Here is a 17251-nt window from a genome sequence, read left to right on the forward strand (position 1 = left end):
CATCTCCTTCATTATGTAAGTCATGCTGAGATAATCTCCCATTGGCTGAGCAATATTCTCATTTGTCTCTGAGCTCCTTCTTGCTATTCCTCGTCCTGCCTGTTGTTTCCTTGGATTGATTTTCTGTGTAGTGACCCCGGCTTCATCTCTTGGATGCGCTCGTCTGTTGCTTGTCCTGACCTTTATCCTGATTCCTGGATCTCCTCCTCATCTCTCCTCCATATCCTCTTACACAGCTTTTCTCCACACCTGCAGTGATCCTGGGGGGAGGAAACTTGGCACCAGCACTCAGCAAAATCCATCCCCACCATTAGGACAGATAATCTGACTGGAGATAACTATTGTTCTGCTCTTTTTAGATCGCCCCTAAGGCTATCGTTGCTGATGGGTGCATTGCTGAGGTTCTTTTCTTTAGTGATTCTTTATAAACATGATATGCACTTCAAGCTTTCCCTCATCTAAATGTCTCATCTGAAAATGTCTTCTCTGTCCCTCCACAGGTATGTCCCAGCTGAGTCACATCCGCCCATAACTGAAAAACTGGAAACGATTTGCTTTCACTGTGTCTTTTGGTATGTCGCCTTCACCATCTGTTGTCCTGTCTGCATCATTATAATGTTTGTGTTGCTCTGTCATGTCTTACCTAAATTTTAGGTGCTGATCTAATCTTTACAACTCTGTCCTATTGCTAGTCTGACTTTAGATATTAAAGACCTGCTCTGATTATCAGCCATATTAACTCATGATTCCTTAATTAACAAACAACCACCCCAATCCCTGACAGTATAACACTGGAGCACCCTCATGGGGTCAGCACTTTGCTGTGGGAACGTTGCTGGGGTTCTTTCCTTTAATGATTCTTTCTCCAAGTGATTCTTTATACAAGTCATATGCACTTCAAGCTCTGCACTTGAGAGACTGAATGAAGAAAATTTACATAGCAAAGTGCACTGAAAAGCACCAAACAAGCTGTAGGTGACCCGTCTCTCTATTAAGTGCTTCTTCCACTCTATAACATGTGCTCTCTACCACTTGTGTCCTCTTTCCTTCACCCCTTTTCTTCACCCCACAGCTTATATATATAAATTACCCTCCTTTCTGTCCTCTCCCTATTTCTGCACTCACCAACTCCTGCTCATTCTACACCCACATGCTGATAAAATCTCCAGGACGCTGGGGCATGTCCCTTCATATAAATCGTACTGCCACATTACCTCTTTTACTCTTCTGCTTCTCCTAACCTCTGGTGACATATCCCCAAACTCTGGGCCTCCATTATTTAACTGTGCCCAACGCTCCCATCACCCTACACCCTCTGGCAGCAGCCGCAATCCTCAGGACTTGGTTTCCATTTCTCTTCTTCCCAAAACCAGCCTCCACTTCTCCTGCGCCCCCTTGGAATGTCCACTCTGTCTGCAACAAACTCACCTCCCCGCACTACCTCTTTATCGCAAATCCCTTTACCTTACTTGGCATTACTGAAACCTGGCTTCATGAATCTGACACTGCTTCTCCCTCTTCCCTTTCCTATGATGGCCTTCTCTGGGCTCATTTCCATAGACCCAGTGGACGGAAGGGATGGAATCCTCCTAGCGCCACACAGCACCTTTCAGGTTCTTCACCCATCTCCCTCTTTGACACTCTCCTCTTTTGAGGCACACTGTTTTAGTCTGTTTTCTCCCGTTTCTTTAAGAATTGCTGCCATCTACTGGCCTCCTGGGCCAGTATCAACCTTTCTTGATGACCTCTGCATGACTACCCTACTTTCTCTCTTCTGAAATCCCCACAATCATTCTCGGTGACTTCACTGTTAATACTATTACTACTACTACTTCTTCTTCTAAACTTATCAGTCTAACCTCATCTCTTGACCTGAAGCAATAGATATAGGTGCCTACTCACTCCAATGGCAACACCCTTGACCTTGTATTCTCCTATCTATGCACCCAGTGAAACCTCTCACACTCTCTGATTTCCACCTTATTAGTTTTGCTCTCTCCCTGTCTTCCACCTCCTCTCCCTCCAACCGCCTAACCGTTACCCGTAGAAACTTTTGCCACCTTAACCACTTGCTGTCCAGCCACCGTCATTATACTGCAGCAGGTCGGCACGATCCCGCGAACTGTCGTAGCTGTACGTCGGATCCTTTAAGCGGGATAGCAGGTGTGCATGCGCGCCCGCTGCACTGCGGGGGTTACCAATGCTCGTGACCGCAGTTGCAATGACAGATGGCCACACGCAAACGCAGCCACGAGAGCCAGAACAGGAACGTGTGTGTGTGTGTAAACACAACATCCCTGTTCTGTGAGGCAGATCGTGAGTTTCTAATAGCTAGGAACCATGATCTGTCATTTCCTATAGTCAGTCCCCTCCCCCTATAGTTAGAACACACACTAGGGAACACACTTAACCCCTTCCCTGCCAGTGACCTTTATACAGTAATCGGTGCATTTTTATAGCACTGATCACTGTATAATTGTCAATCGTCCCAAAAATTGGTCAAAAGTGTCCATAATGTTGCAGTCTCGATAAAAATTGCAGATAATAAAAATGCCATAAATCTATTCCCTATTTTGTAGACGCTATAACTTTTGCTCAAACCAATCAATATACGCTTATTGTGATTTTTTTATTACCAAAAATATGTAGAAGAATACATATCGGCCTAAACTGAGAAAAAAAATAGCTTTTAAAAAAAAAATTGGAGCTATTTATTATAGCAAGAAGTACAAAATATTGTGTTCTCTTTTTCAAAATTGTCGCTCTTTTTTTTGTTTATAGCGCAAAAAATAAAAACCACAGAGATGATCAAATACCACCAAAAGAAAGCTCTGTTTGTGGGAAACAAAGGATGTCGATTTTATGTTGGTACAGCGCCGCACGACCGCGCAGTTGTCAGTTAAAGCGCTGCAGTGCCGTATCACAAAAAATGGTCTGGTCATTGAGCAGTCAAATCTTCCGGGGCTGAAGTGGTTAAACCTTCTCTTCTTTGCTACTTACCACCTCTATGATAAAATCTCATCCCTGTCCTGCCCCAACCTAGCCACTTCTGTCTACAACAGCTCACTGTCATCCTCCCTAGACAAGCTCACCCCCCTCACCACACAGAATCAGGCCCCCGACCCCTACAACCTTGGCAAACAGATGACACCAGAGGTTTCAGAAAATGTAGCCGCACTCTAGAGCACCTGTGGCATAAGACTAAGCTCCAGAAAGACTTCAACCAGTATAAATCTGCCCTCCAAAAATGCAATTGCTGCCCCCACACTGCCAAGCAGACTTACTTTATCACTCTCATTAACACCTTCTCATCCAGTCCCCATCAACTCTTCTCTACTAGGGATGAGTCGAACACCCCCCCCCCCCCCCATTTGGTTCGCACCAGAACTTGCGAACAGGTAAAAAATTTGTGCGAACACCGTTAAAGTCTATGGGACACGAACATGAAAAATCAAAAGTGCTCATTTTAAAGGCTTATATGCAAGTTATTGTCATAAAAAGTGTTTGGGGACCCGGGTCCTGCCCCAGGGGACATGGATCAATGCAAAAAAGTTTTAAAAATGGCATTTTTTTCAGGAGCAGTGATTTTAATAATGCTTAAAGTGAAACAATTGTACAGGACGCCAAGGTTGGGTCCTGGATGGGTGCTATATTTCACTGATATTTGGGGTATGGTCCCTTTTTAAGGGAAGTGCGGTGGTGTTCAGGAGGAATTCCCGTGAGTAGAGTCAATCAGGAGAGGACTGACTCGCAGTCCTCTCTGTCTTGTTTGGGTACAGCGTCGCACGCCCGTCACACGCCCATCGCACGCCCGCACAATTGTCAGTTAAAGCGACGCAGTGTCAAATTGTAAAAAGTGCTCTGGTCAGGAAGGGGGTAAAATGTTCCGGGGCTGAAGTAGTTAAACCTGCTTGCGGCTGTAATGAATGCAATATACATAAAAATCTTTGAAAAAAAACGGCATGGTACGGTTCAGGAGGTGGTGGCAGGAAAAGGGCCTCCCCTTTTCCTGCAACCTGCCAGGTTGCATGCTCGGAAAAGCGTCTGGTATGAATTTTGGGGGCCCCCATGCCATTTTTTAAAAATTTTGGAGCAGGGTTCCCCTTAAAATCCATACCAGATCTGAAGGGCCTGATATGGATTTTGGGGGTACCCCCACACCATTTTTTTTAAATCTTTGTGCGGAGTTCCCCTTAATATCCATACCAGACCTGAAGGGCCTGGTATGGATTTTGGGGAGACCCCCACGCAATTATTTTTTTTATTTTGGTGCAGGGTTCCCCTTAATATCCTTACCAAAAGGGTCTGGTAATGGACTAGGGGGGGACCCATGCCGTTTTTTTCAATGCTTTTTATGCATGTTGCCAGGATCCGGCAATACATTACAGCCGCGAGCAGTTTTAAATGTCATTTTTTTCCTTTACAAATGTCATTTTGCTGTTCTCATTCATAAAACTATGTATGGCTGCTATGTAAGCAGCCTAACATAGTGTGAGGCGTGGACTTAGCCCCTTGAGCCATGATTGGCCAAAGGCACCCTGCCTTTGGCCAATCATGGCTTTCGCAGCAGAGCGTGCTGTGGTTGGCATGCAGGTCAGGTGCATGCTTTGGCCAATCAGCAGCCCACAATGCACTGCAATCACTTCAAAAATAAGATTGATACAATTAATGAGGAGGTCTCCAGTGCGCAGATACCTCCCCCATTTAAAACCCCATGTCCACAGGTTCAATCATTACTTCCCTTATTCAACTCTCCTACTATAGAAAAGGTTGCCCCACTAACCACCTGTCCACTAGATCCTGCTTCTTCGCAAATGTTATGGTCACCCTCTAGTTCCATTCTCCACCCTTACTCACATTTCCAACCTCTCCCTCTCTTCTGGCATCTTCCGCAACTTTTCTAAAGCATGCACTAGTCAGCCCCATACTTAAAAAGCCCTTGCTGGACCCCGCCAATCTTAACAACCTATGCCCCATCTCCTTACACCCCTTTTCCTCCAAACTCCTTGAATGTCTGTCTGGTCTGCAACAGACTGAGCGACCATCTGACTAAGAACAAACTTGTTGATCCCCTTCAGTCTGGATTTCGCCCTCAATACTCCACAGAAGCTGCTCTCCCAAAACTCAAAAAATTACCTACTAACGGCTAAAACCAACAGACACTATTCTACACTACTCCTCCTGGACCTCTCTGGTGCCTTTTGATATGGTTGACCACCCCCTCCTCCTCACAAAAACTCCGCACCTTTGGTCTCCATGACTGTGCTCTTTTGGTTCTCATCCTAACTATCCCACCGCACCTTCAGTGTCACTTAAAATTCTACTCCCTCTTCTCCTCTTCCTTTCTCAATCAGGGTCCCCCAAGGTTCTGTTCGTGGACCTCTTCTTTTCTCCATCTACACCTCCTCCCTGGGTCATGGCTTCCAATACCATTTCTACACCGATGACACCCATATCTATCTCTCTACCCCTCAGCTCACTCCATCTGTCTCCTCACGCATCACCAATTTACTAACAGACATATCAGCCTGAATGTCACATCACTTCCTCAAACTCACTTTATCCAAAACTAAGCTCATAATATTTCCACCCCCACGTGCCTCTTCCCCTGATTTCTCTGTCAAAATTAACGGCTCAACCATCTACCCGTCCCCACATGCCAAGGTGCTAGGTGTAATCCTAGACTGCCCCACATCCAATCACTGCCCAAAACTTGCTGCCTCAACCTCCGCAACATCTCCAAGATATGTCCCTTCCTAACCAAGAACACCACAAAGCTTCCTGGTCATCCCCCACCTCAACTTCTGCAACTCCCTCCTTATTGGCTTACCTTTACATAGGCTATCCCCCTTCAGTCTGTCATGAATGCTGCTGCCAGGCTCATCCATCTTCCAAACCGTTCAGCGTCTGCTATTCCTCTCTGCCAATCCCTCCACTGGATTCTGCTCACCCAACTAATTAAATTTAAAATACTAACAATAACTTACAAAGCCATCCACAACTCGGCCCCCAACTACACCACTAACCTAGTCTCAAAATACCAACCTAATCGTTCTCTTCATTCCTCCCAAGACTTCCAGCCCTCTAGCTCCCTTGTGACCTCCTCCCATGCTTAGCCCAGGACTTCTCCCAAGCCTATCCCATCCTCCGGAATTCCCTACCCCAATCCGTCCAACTATCTCCTACTCTATCCTCTTTCAGACGATCCCTGAAAACACATCTTTTCAGAGAGGCCTTTCCTGCCCCCACCTAACAACTGTACATTATATTCTTCATCAGCCCATCAGTTATCTTTTGTATCTCTTGACCCTCCCTCTTAGATTGTAAGTTCTAATAAGCAGGATCCACTGATTCCTCCTGTATTAAACGGTATTGTAATTGTACTGTCTATCCTCATGTTGTAGTAAACTGTCAGCGCTATATAAATCCTGTATAATAATAATAATTAGGAGCTCTAGAGAAAATTGTCTGGTATTTACACTCCGTTCCTCCGCACATCACCTGATCACATGAGAGCTTACTTTCACAGATTCCTGACAGATTTCTGTATGGTAAAGGTCAAAGTTCACTCCAGTTTAGCAGAGGTAGGACGCACCCAGGAACAATGATTTGCTTTGCAAAGGAGCCTCATATAGAGGGCCCCAAAAAATCTTCCTCTCCAAATGTTCCTCCATTCAGAGTCTATATGTCCTATGACATCACACTGACCTCACAGCTCCTCCTACCAATGTCCCTCCATCCAGAGTCAGCACATCCTATGACATCACACTGATTTTAATGACCCCCACAACAGTGCCTCAGAGCACAACTATTGAAGAAGTCCGAAGATCCTATTCATTATTACATCTATAAAGTTCCAAAACTAAATAAAATGATAGCAGAAACAAAGCACAGCCAGCATAGAGACCATAATGATAACATAGACATTGTACAATCAATACCAATACAGATAATTCTTTGTTATCAATGTTATCTGTCTACAGGGAAAGCTACTGACTTTTAATTGGACACTTACCTGTCCCAGGGTCCAACGATGTGGGGGATTGAAGCCCCGCTCGTCTCCCCCTCCGTTCGGCGGCGGCGGCATTGCAACTGTGGGTGCCGGGCTGTGGCTTCACAGCCTGGCACCCACTTCGCATGCGCGAGTGGCCGTGATTGGCCGCTCAGTCATCTGGGACCTGTAATGGGTCCCAGATGATTGACAAGAGGGAGCAGAGCTGAGCCCTTCCTGTGCCGAGGGTAAGTGATGTCACCAGCCCAGGCAGTGAAAGAGGCAGACTACGAGGGACCCCCTAGCAACAGGCATTTATAGGTGATTAAAAAAAAAAATTTCCAAATGTTTCTTTTTATTTTTTTTAGGCACATTCATGTATTTTAAATAGATGATGGAATCAATGAGGATGGAGGAGGACCGGAGTCACATGACTGAGAGGATAATAAACTTCATCCTGGAGATCATCTACCTGCTGACCGGAGAGGTGTGGAGGATTCTTGGAGGTCACATGACATCCCTCTTATCTCTATTAATAAAACACAGACCTGACCGGAGAGGTGAGGAGGATTCTGGGATTCTAACATGATATTCCTATTGGTTCCTCAATACAGAGATTTCCTCTTCTGAAGTCAGGTGATCATATGACCATCACAGTGCCTCCATGTGACTCCCTAAAACCTGAGAGACACAACATGCAGAAGATTCTAGAAGTCACCAAGAAGATGATGGAGCTGCTGACAGGAGAGGTGAGCGGTGCTGGGAATTCTGGGACATTATCCAGTAACAGACAAGGGATGTGTCTGGATGGTGACTGTATCATTGTGTGTGTCAGGTTCCTATAAGGTGTCAGGATGTCACTGTCTATTTCTCCATGGAGGAGTGGGAGTATTTAGAAGGACACAAGGATCTCTACAAGGACGTCATGATGGACAATCAGCCGCCCCTCACATCACCGGGTAAGAGGAGACTTTATTGTAAAGGAGAGAGCAGTACGGAGGGTCCACCTAGATCCCCCATCATCTGATAAACACATAGAAACAATGTATTCAGTCAGTGTGTGTGTTTCCTACAGATGGATCCAGTAATGGGAACCCACCAGAGAGATGTCCCCGTCCTCTGTATTCCCGGGATTCCACACAGGAAGGTCACACCATCCCTCACCATCATCAGGTAGATGAGGAACAATCACTGATAGTATCATTAGGATCTGTACATTATCTGCATTGTTACCATTGATGTCATTTTTATTATATATTCAGAGTGGAAACCTGAGAGATTCTGAAGTTAAAGAAGAGATAAAAGAGGAGGATGATGAGGATGGGGTGATGGAGGAGTCAAAATTTCTAAAAGAACACAAAGATCTGTACCAGGACACCATGGTGGAGTCATCCAGCTACAGAAACCCACCAGAGAGATGTCCCCATCCTCTGTATTCCCGGGATTCCACACAGGAAGGTCACATCATGCCTTACTGTTACAAGGTTCTGGAACATGGACACATAGAGATGATGTGTGGATTTTTTATGTATGCTTATATTTCACAGATGATATTCTCTCTCATTTTCTTGATTTAGAGTGGAGATCCAATTGATATAGAATTTGAGTTTAAAGCAGAAGAAGAAGACATGTATGTGAGGGATGATCAGCAGTCTATGGAGGAGGATGGAATAACGAGGACATTTATAGAGGAGGACACTCCTACAGAGATCAGCACGGGTGGGTCATTAACACTAAATACATTCCTCCACCCATACTGCTCACTGATTGGTCCAGAGTGGGGCGGGGACTGGGTGATATCAGCCTGTAATCCCCTGGTGACTTTCCTGAACTGTGTTCCCCATCCTGTATTCCTGTATTTCTCTTGGATAATCTTCCTTCTCTGTGCTGCAGACACAATTTATGTATCTAGACTGGATTTATGGAGATTCTGGGGTTCAGCTGGAATCAAAATGTTGATTTTCACCATAGGTGTTGACTGACTTATGCAAATAGGGTATGTGCTTTGGGTCTTCTGCCCCATGGCTGGGTTTAGTAAGACCTCTGACAGAACAATTCTCCTGGGGTTACTTACTCTATTGTCTGCTGGCTGTGCCGGATGGAGGGATATGTCTGTATAGTCTCAGACCCAAGTCACTGAGTGCAGCCTCAGGAGATGAGAGGCAGCGGTGTGGGATCTCTGCAACTTGTCTCATGTAAACATTTTGACTGCCACTGATTACCAATATTATGAATCCTGACCCCTACACTATATACTCTATGTTGTACATTACATAATTCTGATACTATATAGTCCTATCTGTTGTATCTTATACAATATGTTGTACATTACATACTCCTGACTTCTGCTCTCTACCCACTGCTATATATAAACATAATATGTATTCTCTTTTGTTACACCCATTTTCTACCAGATGGACATTTTATATCTGATGATTTGATTGGAGCACAGACTTTTACATGTTGATAATAATGTGATAACATCCTCAAACTTTGGAACCTTAAACAGAAAGTGATAAAGAGGGAGGAGTCAATAATCCAATGATGGTGGTCTTCAGGATCAGTCCAGTCTTCACCTTGGTTGTTCTCCCCCCATCCTCACTCTCTGACCTCTGGTGGGGCTCAGCCCCGCTGTTATTCATGACTAAATCATGGACTAAATAAGGAAGGGCAGGACTTCTTGTGTTGGGAAGATGGCAATGAGTGATAGAGGGGGTGGGGACACTCGTCCTATAATCCCCTCATCACTGTCACTCCTAAAAAAAAAAAACCAGTTCTCATTGTTTCCTCACTCTCTGACTAAGGTCCATGAATAAAGAAATGAACTGGTAGGAGATCAGAGGACCCATTTACTAGTTACATTGAGGGTGGAATTGTAAGATCCTCAGAGACAAACCTGCCTGATGTGGGCGGAGTCCTGGTTTAGGGGAACCAATCTGCTCATGTCTAGTAATAATCTTTTTATTTCTATTTTAGTAGATGGACGGGAGATGAGGAAAACCTCAGAGGATTGTCTCACTTTGTCTCCAGACTGTAAAGTAGAAGATGAGGACATCACACAGTATAGTCCAGGAGAAAACCCGGCTACCTCAAATGTCCATCCGGCACCACACAGTGTAGATGGACCATCGTATTCCTCTTATCCTGAGGAACCTCAGACTGTGAGGGACGGTGCCGTCCTTCCAACAGATAAGAGGTTTTCCATTAATCCAGGTCAATTCCATCTTAATGTGCATAAAAGATCTCACACGGGGGAGAAGTCGTCTTCCTGTCCTGAGTGCGGGAAATGTTTTTCAGACAGATCCGGCCTTTACAAACATCAGAGAACTCACACAGGAGAGAAGCCACATTCTTGTTCTGAGTGCGGGAAATGTTTTTCACAGAAGGCCCATCTTTTCAGACATCAGAGATTGCACAAGGAGGAAAAGCCATATACGTGTCCTGAGTGCGGGAAATGTTTTTTACAGAAGTACCATCTTTCCAAACATCAGAGATCTCACACGGGAGAGAAGCCATATTCCTGTCTTGAGTGCGGGAAATGTTTTTCAGATAAGTCCAATCTTATCAAACATCAGAGATCTCACACGGGAGAGAAGCCGTATTCCTGTCCTGAGTGCGGGAAACGTTTTTCACAGACGTCCACTCTTTACAGACATCAGAGATCTCACATGGGTGAGAAGCTGTATTCCTGTCCTGAGTGTGGGAAATGTTTTGTAAACAAATCAGATCTTGGCAAACATGTAAGATCTCACACAGGTGAAAAGCCGTATTCCTGTCCTGAGTGCGGGAAATGTTTTTCACGGAAGTCCCGTCTTTACAGACATCAGAGATCTCACACGGGGGAGAAGCCGTATTCCTGTCCTGAGTGAGGGAATTGTTCCTCACTGAAGTCCTGTCTTCCTGTACATCAGGGATCCCACACAACCCTCGAGGTGTATTAGTGCCTTGAGTGTGGGAAATGTCTTCTATATGAATGTTGCTGGACATCACAGCTCTCATGTGGTGAAGAAGCACACCCTGATATACACCTCAGATATACTCCATGGCCGATCTTCATCATGTAAGAAACAGTTCATAAGGAGATCAGAGATCACCAAAGACATGGATGAAGTGTTGTACTGTGTTGGCCATTGATAGCAGGAGAAAAATAAAAATGGAGTCATTACCTTTCATTGGCTGAGTACATTTTGTGGTGTAAGATTTCACAAACACTTAGAGGTCTGTTTTAATTAAATAAATTAGTTGAACGAATGTGACCAGCGTTTACCCAGCTATGATGAATATTGGATGTATTTTTTATTTCATACACTGATTTCCTTATCTCCATCTAGTGGCCATAATAAAGTATTGTGATATTTTTTCTGTCATATCTCCATTAGTAAAACTATCTCATTATGGCCACTAGATGGAGCTGATGATCATAGGAAATCACTGTGTTGCATTATGGCCAGAATGTGTAATGGTTGGAAGAATGATTATCATATTTGTCAAATTAATTTTCTATAAGTAGACCCCTTAGTTTCCTCTGTCAGACATGGTTTCATAATCATACACGGGTGAGTACAGTAGACACTGAAGGATATGAGTTAATCAAAGCAACAATATTAACCAGTTGCCGACCCACCATAGTATAAATACTGTGGATGGGCGGATCGTACAGGCACAGTAGTGTACTTGTATGTCGGGGCTTTTTCCAGGTCTGTGTGCATACCCGGGCACACCCAGCAACCTCACTGTCATTGGCTGCAAGACAAGATTGTCAGCAGGTCCCGGCCAATGATTTTGCCCAGTACCCTGCTGATCACCTGCAGCCAATGACAAATCACTCCTGTGTTTTATTTTGTAAACATGGGGAGCTATCTAGTGGTTTCTTCTCTTCCTGAGTAGGGATGAGCCGAACACCCCCCGGTTCGGTTCGCACCAGAACCCGCGAACGGACCGAAAGTTCGCACGAACGTTAGAACCCCATTGACGTCTATGGGACTCGAACGTTCGAAATCAAAAGTGCTCATTTTAAAGGCTAATTTGCATGGTATTGTCCTAAAAAGGGTTTGGGGACCCGGGTCCTACCCCAGGGGACATGTATCAATGCAAAAAAAACTTTTAAAAACGGCCGTTTTTTCGGGAGCAGTGATTTTAATGATGCTTAAAGTAAAAAAAAAAAAGTGAAATATTCCTTTAAATATCGTACCTGGGGGGTGTCTATAGTATGCCTGTAAAGTGACGCGTGTTTCCCATGTTTAGAACAGTCCCTGCACCAAATGTCATTTTTAAAGGAAAAAATCTCATTTAAAACTGCTTGCGGGTTTAATGTCATGTCGGGTCATGGCAATATGGATGAAAATCAGTGAGACAAACGGCATGGGTACCCCCCAGTCCATTACCAGGCCCTTTGGGTCTTGTATGGATATTAAGGGGAACCCCGCACCCAAATTAAAATAAGGAAAGGTGTGGGGCCACCAGGCCCTATATACTCTGAACAGCAGTATACAGGCGGTGCAAACAAGACAGGGACTGTAGGTTTGTTGTTAAGTAGAATCTGTTTGTAATTTTGAACATTTTTAACGTGTTTAGCTCCAGCCAAAAAATCTTTTCTAAGCTTTTTGGAAAACATAGGGAAGGGTTATCACCCCTGTGACATTTGTTTTGCTGTCTTTCCTCCTCTTCAGAAGATTTCACCTCACTTTTTTGTCCCAATGAAAAATGTTTTTTGAAAATTTGGGTTTTTTTGTGGAACAAGGATTGGAAAGCATCAGTGGAAAGGAGAAATTGTTTTCCCATATTAACTCTTACAGGAGAGAATTTCCCTTCCTAGGGGTAGATTTCATCTCACTTCCTGTTGTCTCCTTCCGTTTGCAAGTAGGAGTCGTTTGTAAGTTAGATGTTTGAAAGTAGGGTCCTGCCCTATATACTCAGCAGAAATTTGGGCCTTAGGTGTTGCTGTGGCCACAACACTGTAAGCCCTCACAGGGCCCTGCTGTGAAATATTAGATCAAGAATTGTAATTACATGCCCCTGTTGAACAGGAGCTGAAAAATTAGGCCTTAGGCACTGGTGCTGGTGCCACAACACTGCAACCCCTCACAGACACTCTAGTTGGAATGCAGGAACGAGCCCTGCTGCAAAGTATTACATCAAAAATTGTAATTACACGCCCCTGTTAAACAGGGGCTGAAAAATTGTGCCTTAGGCACTGGTGGTGGCGCCCAGAACCAAAAATGTTCTTACAAGCTATCAGCGTGATGATTGAGGAGGAAGAGGATAATTACTCAGGGATAGTCACTCAGCATCAGCATAGGCAGTCTTTGAAGGGATCTGAGATTTCAAAAAAAATTATTCGGTTACATCAGCATCAGGTGCTTGGTAGCTGGTGGTGATCCAAGACTCATTCATTTTTATGAAGGTCAGCCGATCGACCGAGTCGGTGGACAGACGCACCCTGTGATCGGTTACCACGCCTCCAGCAGCACTGAATGTGCGTTCCGAAAGAACGCTGGATGCAGGACAGGCCAGTAGCTCAATTGCATACTGTGCAAGCTCTGGCCAGTGATCCATCCTCAAGACCCAGTAACCCAGAGGATTTTCGGTGGGAAAGGTGTCCAAGTCTGATCTTGCCCCTAGGTATTCCTGCACCATGTAAAACAGACGCTGGCGATGGTTGCTGGAACCGATCATACCTTGGGGCTGCGGACCAAAAAATTGTCTGAACGCATCGGTCAGACGGCCACCTTCTCCACCGCTCCTTCTTTGACTGACCGAAGCCTCAGCAACACGTTGTCCAGAAACAGGAGTTTGTAACCTCCCAGTCTCTGGGAACGCGTTGCACAGACCTTTCTGCAAGGCCTCCCGAAGATGTTTCATCCTCTGCTCCCTCTGCGATGGCAAGATAAGGTCCGCAACCTTACCCTTGTAACGTGGATCAAGGAGGGTTGCCAGCCAGTATTGGTCCTTCTCCTTGATACCACGAATACGAGGATCCTTACGCAGGCTTTGCAGGATCAGGGAGGCCATGCAGCGTAGGTTTGCTGAGGCATTCGGTCCGGAGTCCTCTGGGTCACTAAGAACGACATGGTCCGCAGCCACCTCCTCCCAGCCACGTACAAGTCCATGTGTTTCTTGGGACTGATCCCTTAAAGACTGCTGCTGATGCTGAGTGCCAGGCTCCACCTCCATACTGACACAATCTTCCTCCTCCTCCTCTTCCTCCTCGTCCTCTTCCTGTGTGATCGGCGGGCACGCAGGAACACTGTCTGGATAAAGGGGGCCTTGAGAGCTAAGGAAGTCCTCCTCTTCCTGCCTCTGTTCTGCCTCAAGTGCCCTGTCCATTATTCCACGCAGCGTGTGCTCCAACAGGTGGACAAGGGGGACAGTGTCACTGATGCATGCACTGTCACTGCTCACCATCCTCGTGGCCTCCTCGAATGGTGACAGGACAGTGCATGCATCCCTGATCATGGCCCACTGGCGTGGGGAAAAAAAACCAAGCTCCCCTGACCCTGTCCTGGTGCCATAGTCGCACAGGTACTCATTGATGGCCCTCTGCTGCGTGTGCAGCCGCTGCAGCATGGCCAACGTTGAGTTCCACCTGGTGGGCATGTCACAGATTAGGCGGTTCTTGGGCAGGTTAAACTCCTTTTGGAGGTCCGTCAGCCGAGCACTGGCATTATATGACCGGCGGAAATGCACACAGACTTTCCTGGCCTGCCTCAGGACATCCTGTAAGCCCGGGTACCTGCCCAAGAACCGCTGCACCACCAAGTTAAGGACGTGAGCCAAACAGGGCACATGGGTCATTTGTCCCTGTCGGAGGGCAGAGAGGAGGTTGGTGCCATTGTCGCAAACCACCATTCCTGCCTTAAGTTGGCGTGGCGTCAACCACCTCTGAACCTGCCCCTGCAGAGCTGACAGAACCTCTGCCCCAGTGTGGCTCCTGTCCCCCAAGCACACCAGCTCAAGCACCGCATGGCATCTTTTGGCCTGCGTACTTGCGTAGCCCCTTGAACGCCTACGGAGCACCGCTGGTTCCGAGGAAGAGGCCATGGAGGAAGAAGAAGAGGAGGGGGTGGAGGAGAGAGGTGTGTCACAATCAGCATTTTGGAGGCGTGGTGGCGGAACAACCTCCAACACTACTGCACCTTGTCCTGCATCCTTCCCAGCTGCCAGCAGAGTCACCCAATGCGCCGTGAAACTTAGGTAACGTCCCTGTCCATGCCTGCTGGACCATGAGTCAGCGGTAATATGCACCTTACCGCTGACCGCCCTGTCCAGCGAGGCATGGACATTGCCTTCCACATGCCGGTAGAGAGCCGGAATCGCCTTCCGTGAGAAAAAGTGGCGTTTGGGTACCTGCCACTGAGGAACCGCACATTCCACAAACTCACGGAAGGGGGCAGAGTCTACCAACTGAAAAGGCAGCAGTTGAAGTGCTAGCAATTTTGCCAAGCTAGCATTCAACCGCTGGGCATGTGGATGGCTGGGAGCAAACTTCTTTCGGCGGTGCAGCAGCTGGGGCAGGGAAATTTGCCTGGTACAATCTGACGTCGGTGTACCAAAAGCAGATTGCCCACAAGTACTTGGCTGTGACACACCTAATTCTACACCTTCATTCCTCTCACTGCAGGTCTCAGAGAGGACTGAAGGTCTAGTGGGGTTGGAAATCTCAGCTGATGAGGAGCAAGGAGAGATCCTCTTTGTTCTTTGGTGTGGGTCTTTTAGATACGCTTGCCAACGAACTGCATGGCAGGTCAACATATGTCTGGTCAAGCATGTGGTACCCAAGCGGGAGATATTTTGGCCACGCGAGATACGCTTGAGACATATGTTGCAAATAGCAGCGGTGCGATCTGATGCACTCGTCTCAAAAAAGGCCCACACCAAAGAACTTTTTGAATAACGCGCAGAGACTGCAGCGCCCTGCACATGTGGAGCTTTGGGGTGTGATGCAGTCAATGTGCTGCCCTTAGGCTGGCCCCTGGAGGGCATCCTGCCTCGTTGGTGATGTGCTGCCGCCTCCTCCTCCTCCTCCTCCTCCTCCTCCTCCTCCTCCTCTCTCCTATCAGGCACCCACGTTGAGTCAGTGACCTCATCATCCCCTCCCTCCTCATCACTGGAGCAAACCTGGCAGTATGCTGCAGCAGGGGGAGCATGACTGCCAGATTGCTGTCCTTCTTGGGCACCCCCTCTGTCCGCGCTCATGTTACTGCCTTCATCGAGCTCAGTATCGTCATCAGAGCCTTCCAAACGCTGGGCATCCTCCTGGAGCATGTACCCAACACTGTGGTCAAACAGTTCGAGGGAATCCTCATGAGGACATGGTGGAGCTAGGGAAGGAGTCACTGATGACATTGAGCTGAGGGAAGAGGCCGCTGCTTTGCCAGACAAAGCACCCTGGGCATGGGTGAGAGAGGATGAGGAGGATGAGGACGGCTTGGTCATCCACTCGACCAAGTCTTCCGCATGTTGCGGCTCAACATGGCCAGCTGCCGAAAAAAAGGCCAAGCGTGTCCCATGGCCACGTGCTGATGAGGATGCACCGTCTCCACGACCAGCACTAGACACAGAGCCTGCTTGCCCTCTCTTATTGGCTTGTGACTGTCTGCCTCTCCTTCTTGGCCTTCCAGACATACTAATGGCCTGTAGCTGCACTAAGCTGGGATAGAACACCTGTAATTTTCTTCAAGTAGCTTTATATACTGTAACCAGACAAGCCTGCCTGTCAGTAGGAAGATAACAGGAACGGATCTAGCTGAACACTGTGAGCAGGACGCACTGTACTAAATGTAAATAGTCTAGCTGCCTGACCGTGGTACTAATAGGATCAAATAGAACACCTGTAATTTTCTTCAGGTAGCTTTATATACTGTAACCAGACAAGCCTGCCTGTCAGTAGGAAGATAACAGGAACGGATCTAGCTGTACACTGTGAGCAGGACGCACTGTACTAAATGTAAATAGTCTAGCTGCCTGACCGTGGTACTAATAGGATCAAATAGAACACCTGTAATTTTCTTCAGGTAGCTTTATATACTGTAACCAGACAAGCCTGCCTGTCAGTAGGAAGATAACAGGAACGGATCTAGCTGTACACTGTGAGCAGGACGCACTGTACTAAATGTAAATAGTCTAGCTGCCTGACCGTGGTACTAATAGGATCAAATAGAACACCTGTAATTTTCTTCAGGTAGCTTTATATACTGTAACCAGACAAGCCTGCCTGTCAGTAGGAAGATAACAGGAACGGATCTAGCTGAACACTGTGAG

At 46.5% G+C, this 17251-nt stretch overlaps 3 protein-coding genes across 3 annotated transcripts in view; 1 reads left to right on the forward strand and 2 right to left on the reverse strand.

Moving 5' to 3' along the window:
• LOC141121716 (uncharacterized) overlaps nucleotides 1-17251 on the reverse strand; it is a 278834-nt gene that overhangs the window by 189455 nt on the left and 72128 nt on the right. The window lies entirely within an intron of this gene.
• LOC141121690 (uncharacterized) overlaps nucleotides 1-17251 on the reverse strand; it is a 187011-nt gene that overhangs the window by 22470 nt on the left and 147290 nt on the right. The window lies entirely within an intron of this gene.
• LOC141121711 (uncharacterized) overlaps nucleotides 1-17251 on the forward strand; it is a 155068-nt gene that overhangs the window by 510 nt on the left and 137307 nt on the right. Inside the window, exons 2-9 of the mRNA XM_073611427.1 lie at nucleotides 501-572; nucleotides 7360-7478; nucleotides 7606-7740; nucleotides 7827-7950; nucleotides 8067-8164; nucleotides 8254-8475; nucleotides 8569-8710; nucleotides 9968-10663. Coding sequence (XP_073467528.1) covers nucleotides 7383-7478; nucleotides 7606-7740; nucleotides 7827-7950; nucleotides 8067-8164; nucleotides 8254-8475; nucleotides 8569-8710; nucleotides 9968-10663 — 1513 coding nt within the window. The 5' untranslated portion in view covers nucleotides 501-572; nucleotides 7360-7382. The remainder of the gene's footprint in view (nucleotides 1-500; nucleotides 573-7359; nucleotides 7479-7605; nucleotides 7741-7826; nucleotides 7951-8066; nucleotides 8165-8253; nucleotides 8476-8568; nucleotides 8711-9967; nucleotides 10664-17251) is intronic.

The sequence above is a fragment of the Aquarana catesbeiana genome, unplaced genomic scaffold (assembly GCF_042186555.1).
Source record: "Aquarana catesbeiana isolate 2022-GZ unplaced genomic scaffold, ASM4218655v1 unanchor228, whole genome shotgun sequence".
In the NCBI taxonomy this organism is placed as follows: domain Eukaryota; kingdom Metazoa; phylum Chordata; class Amphibia; order Anura; family Ranidae; genus Aquarana; species Aquarana catesbeiana.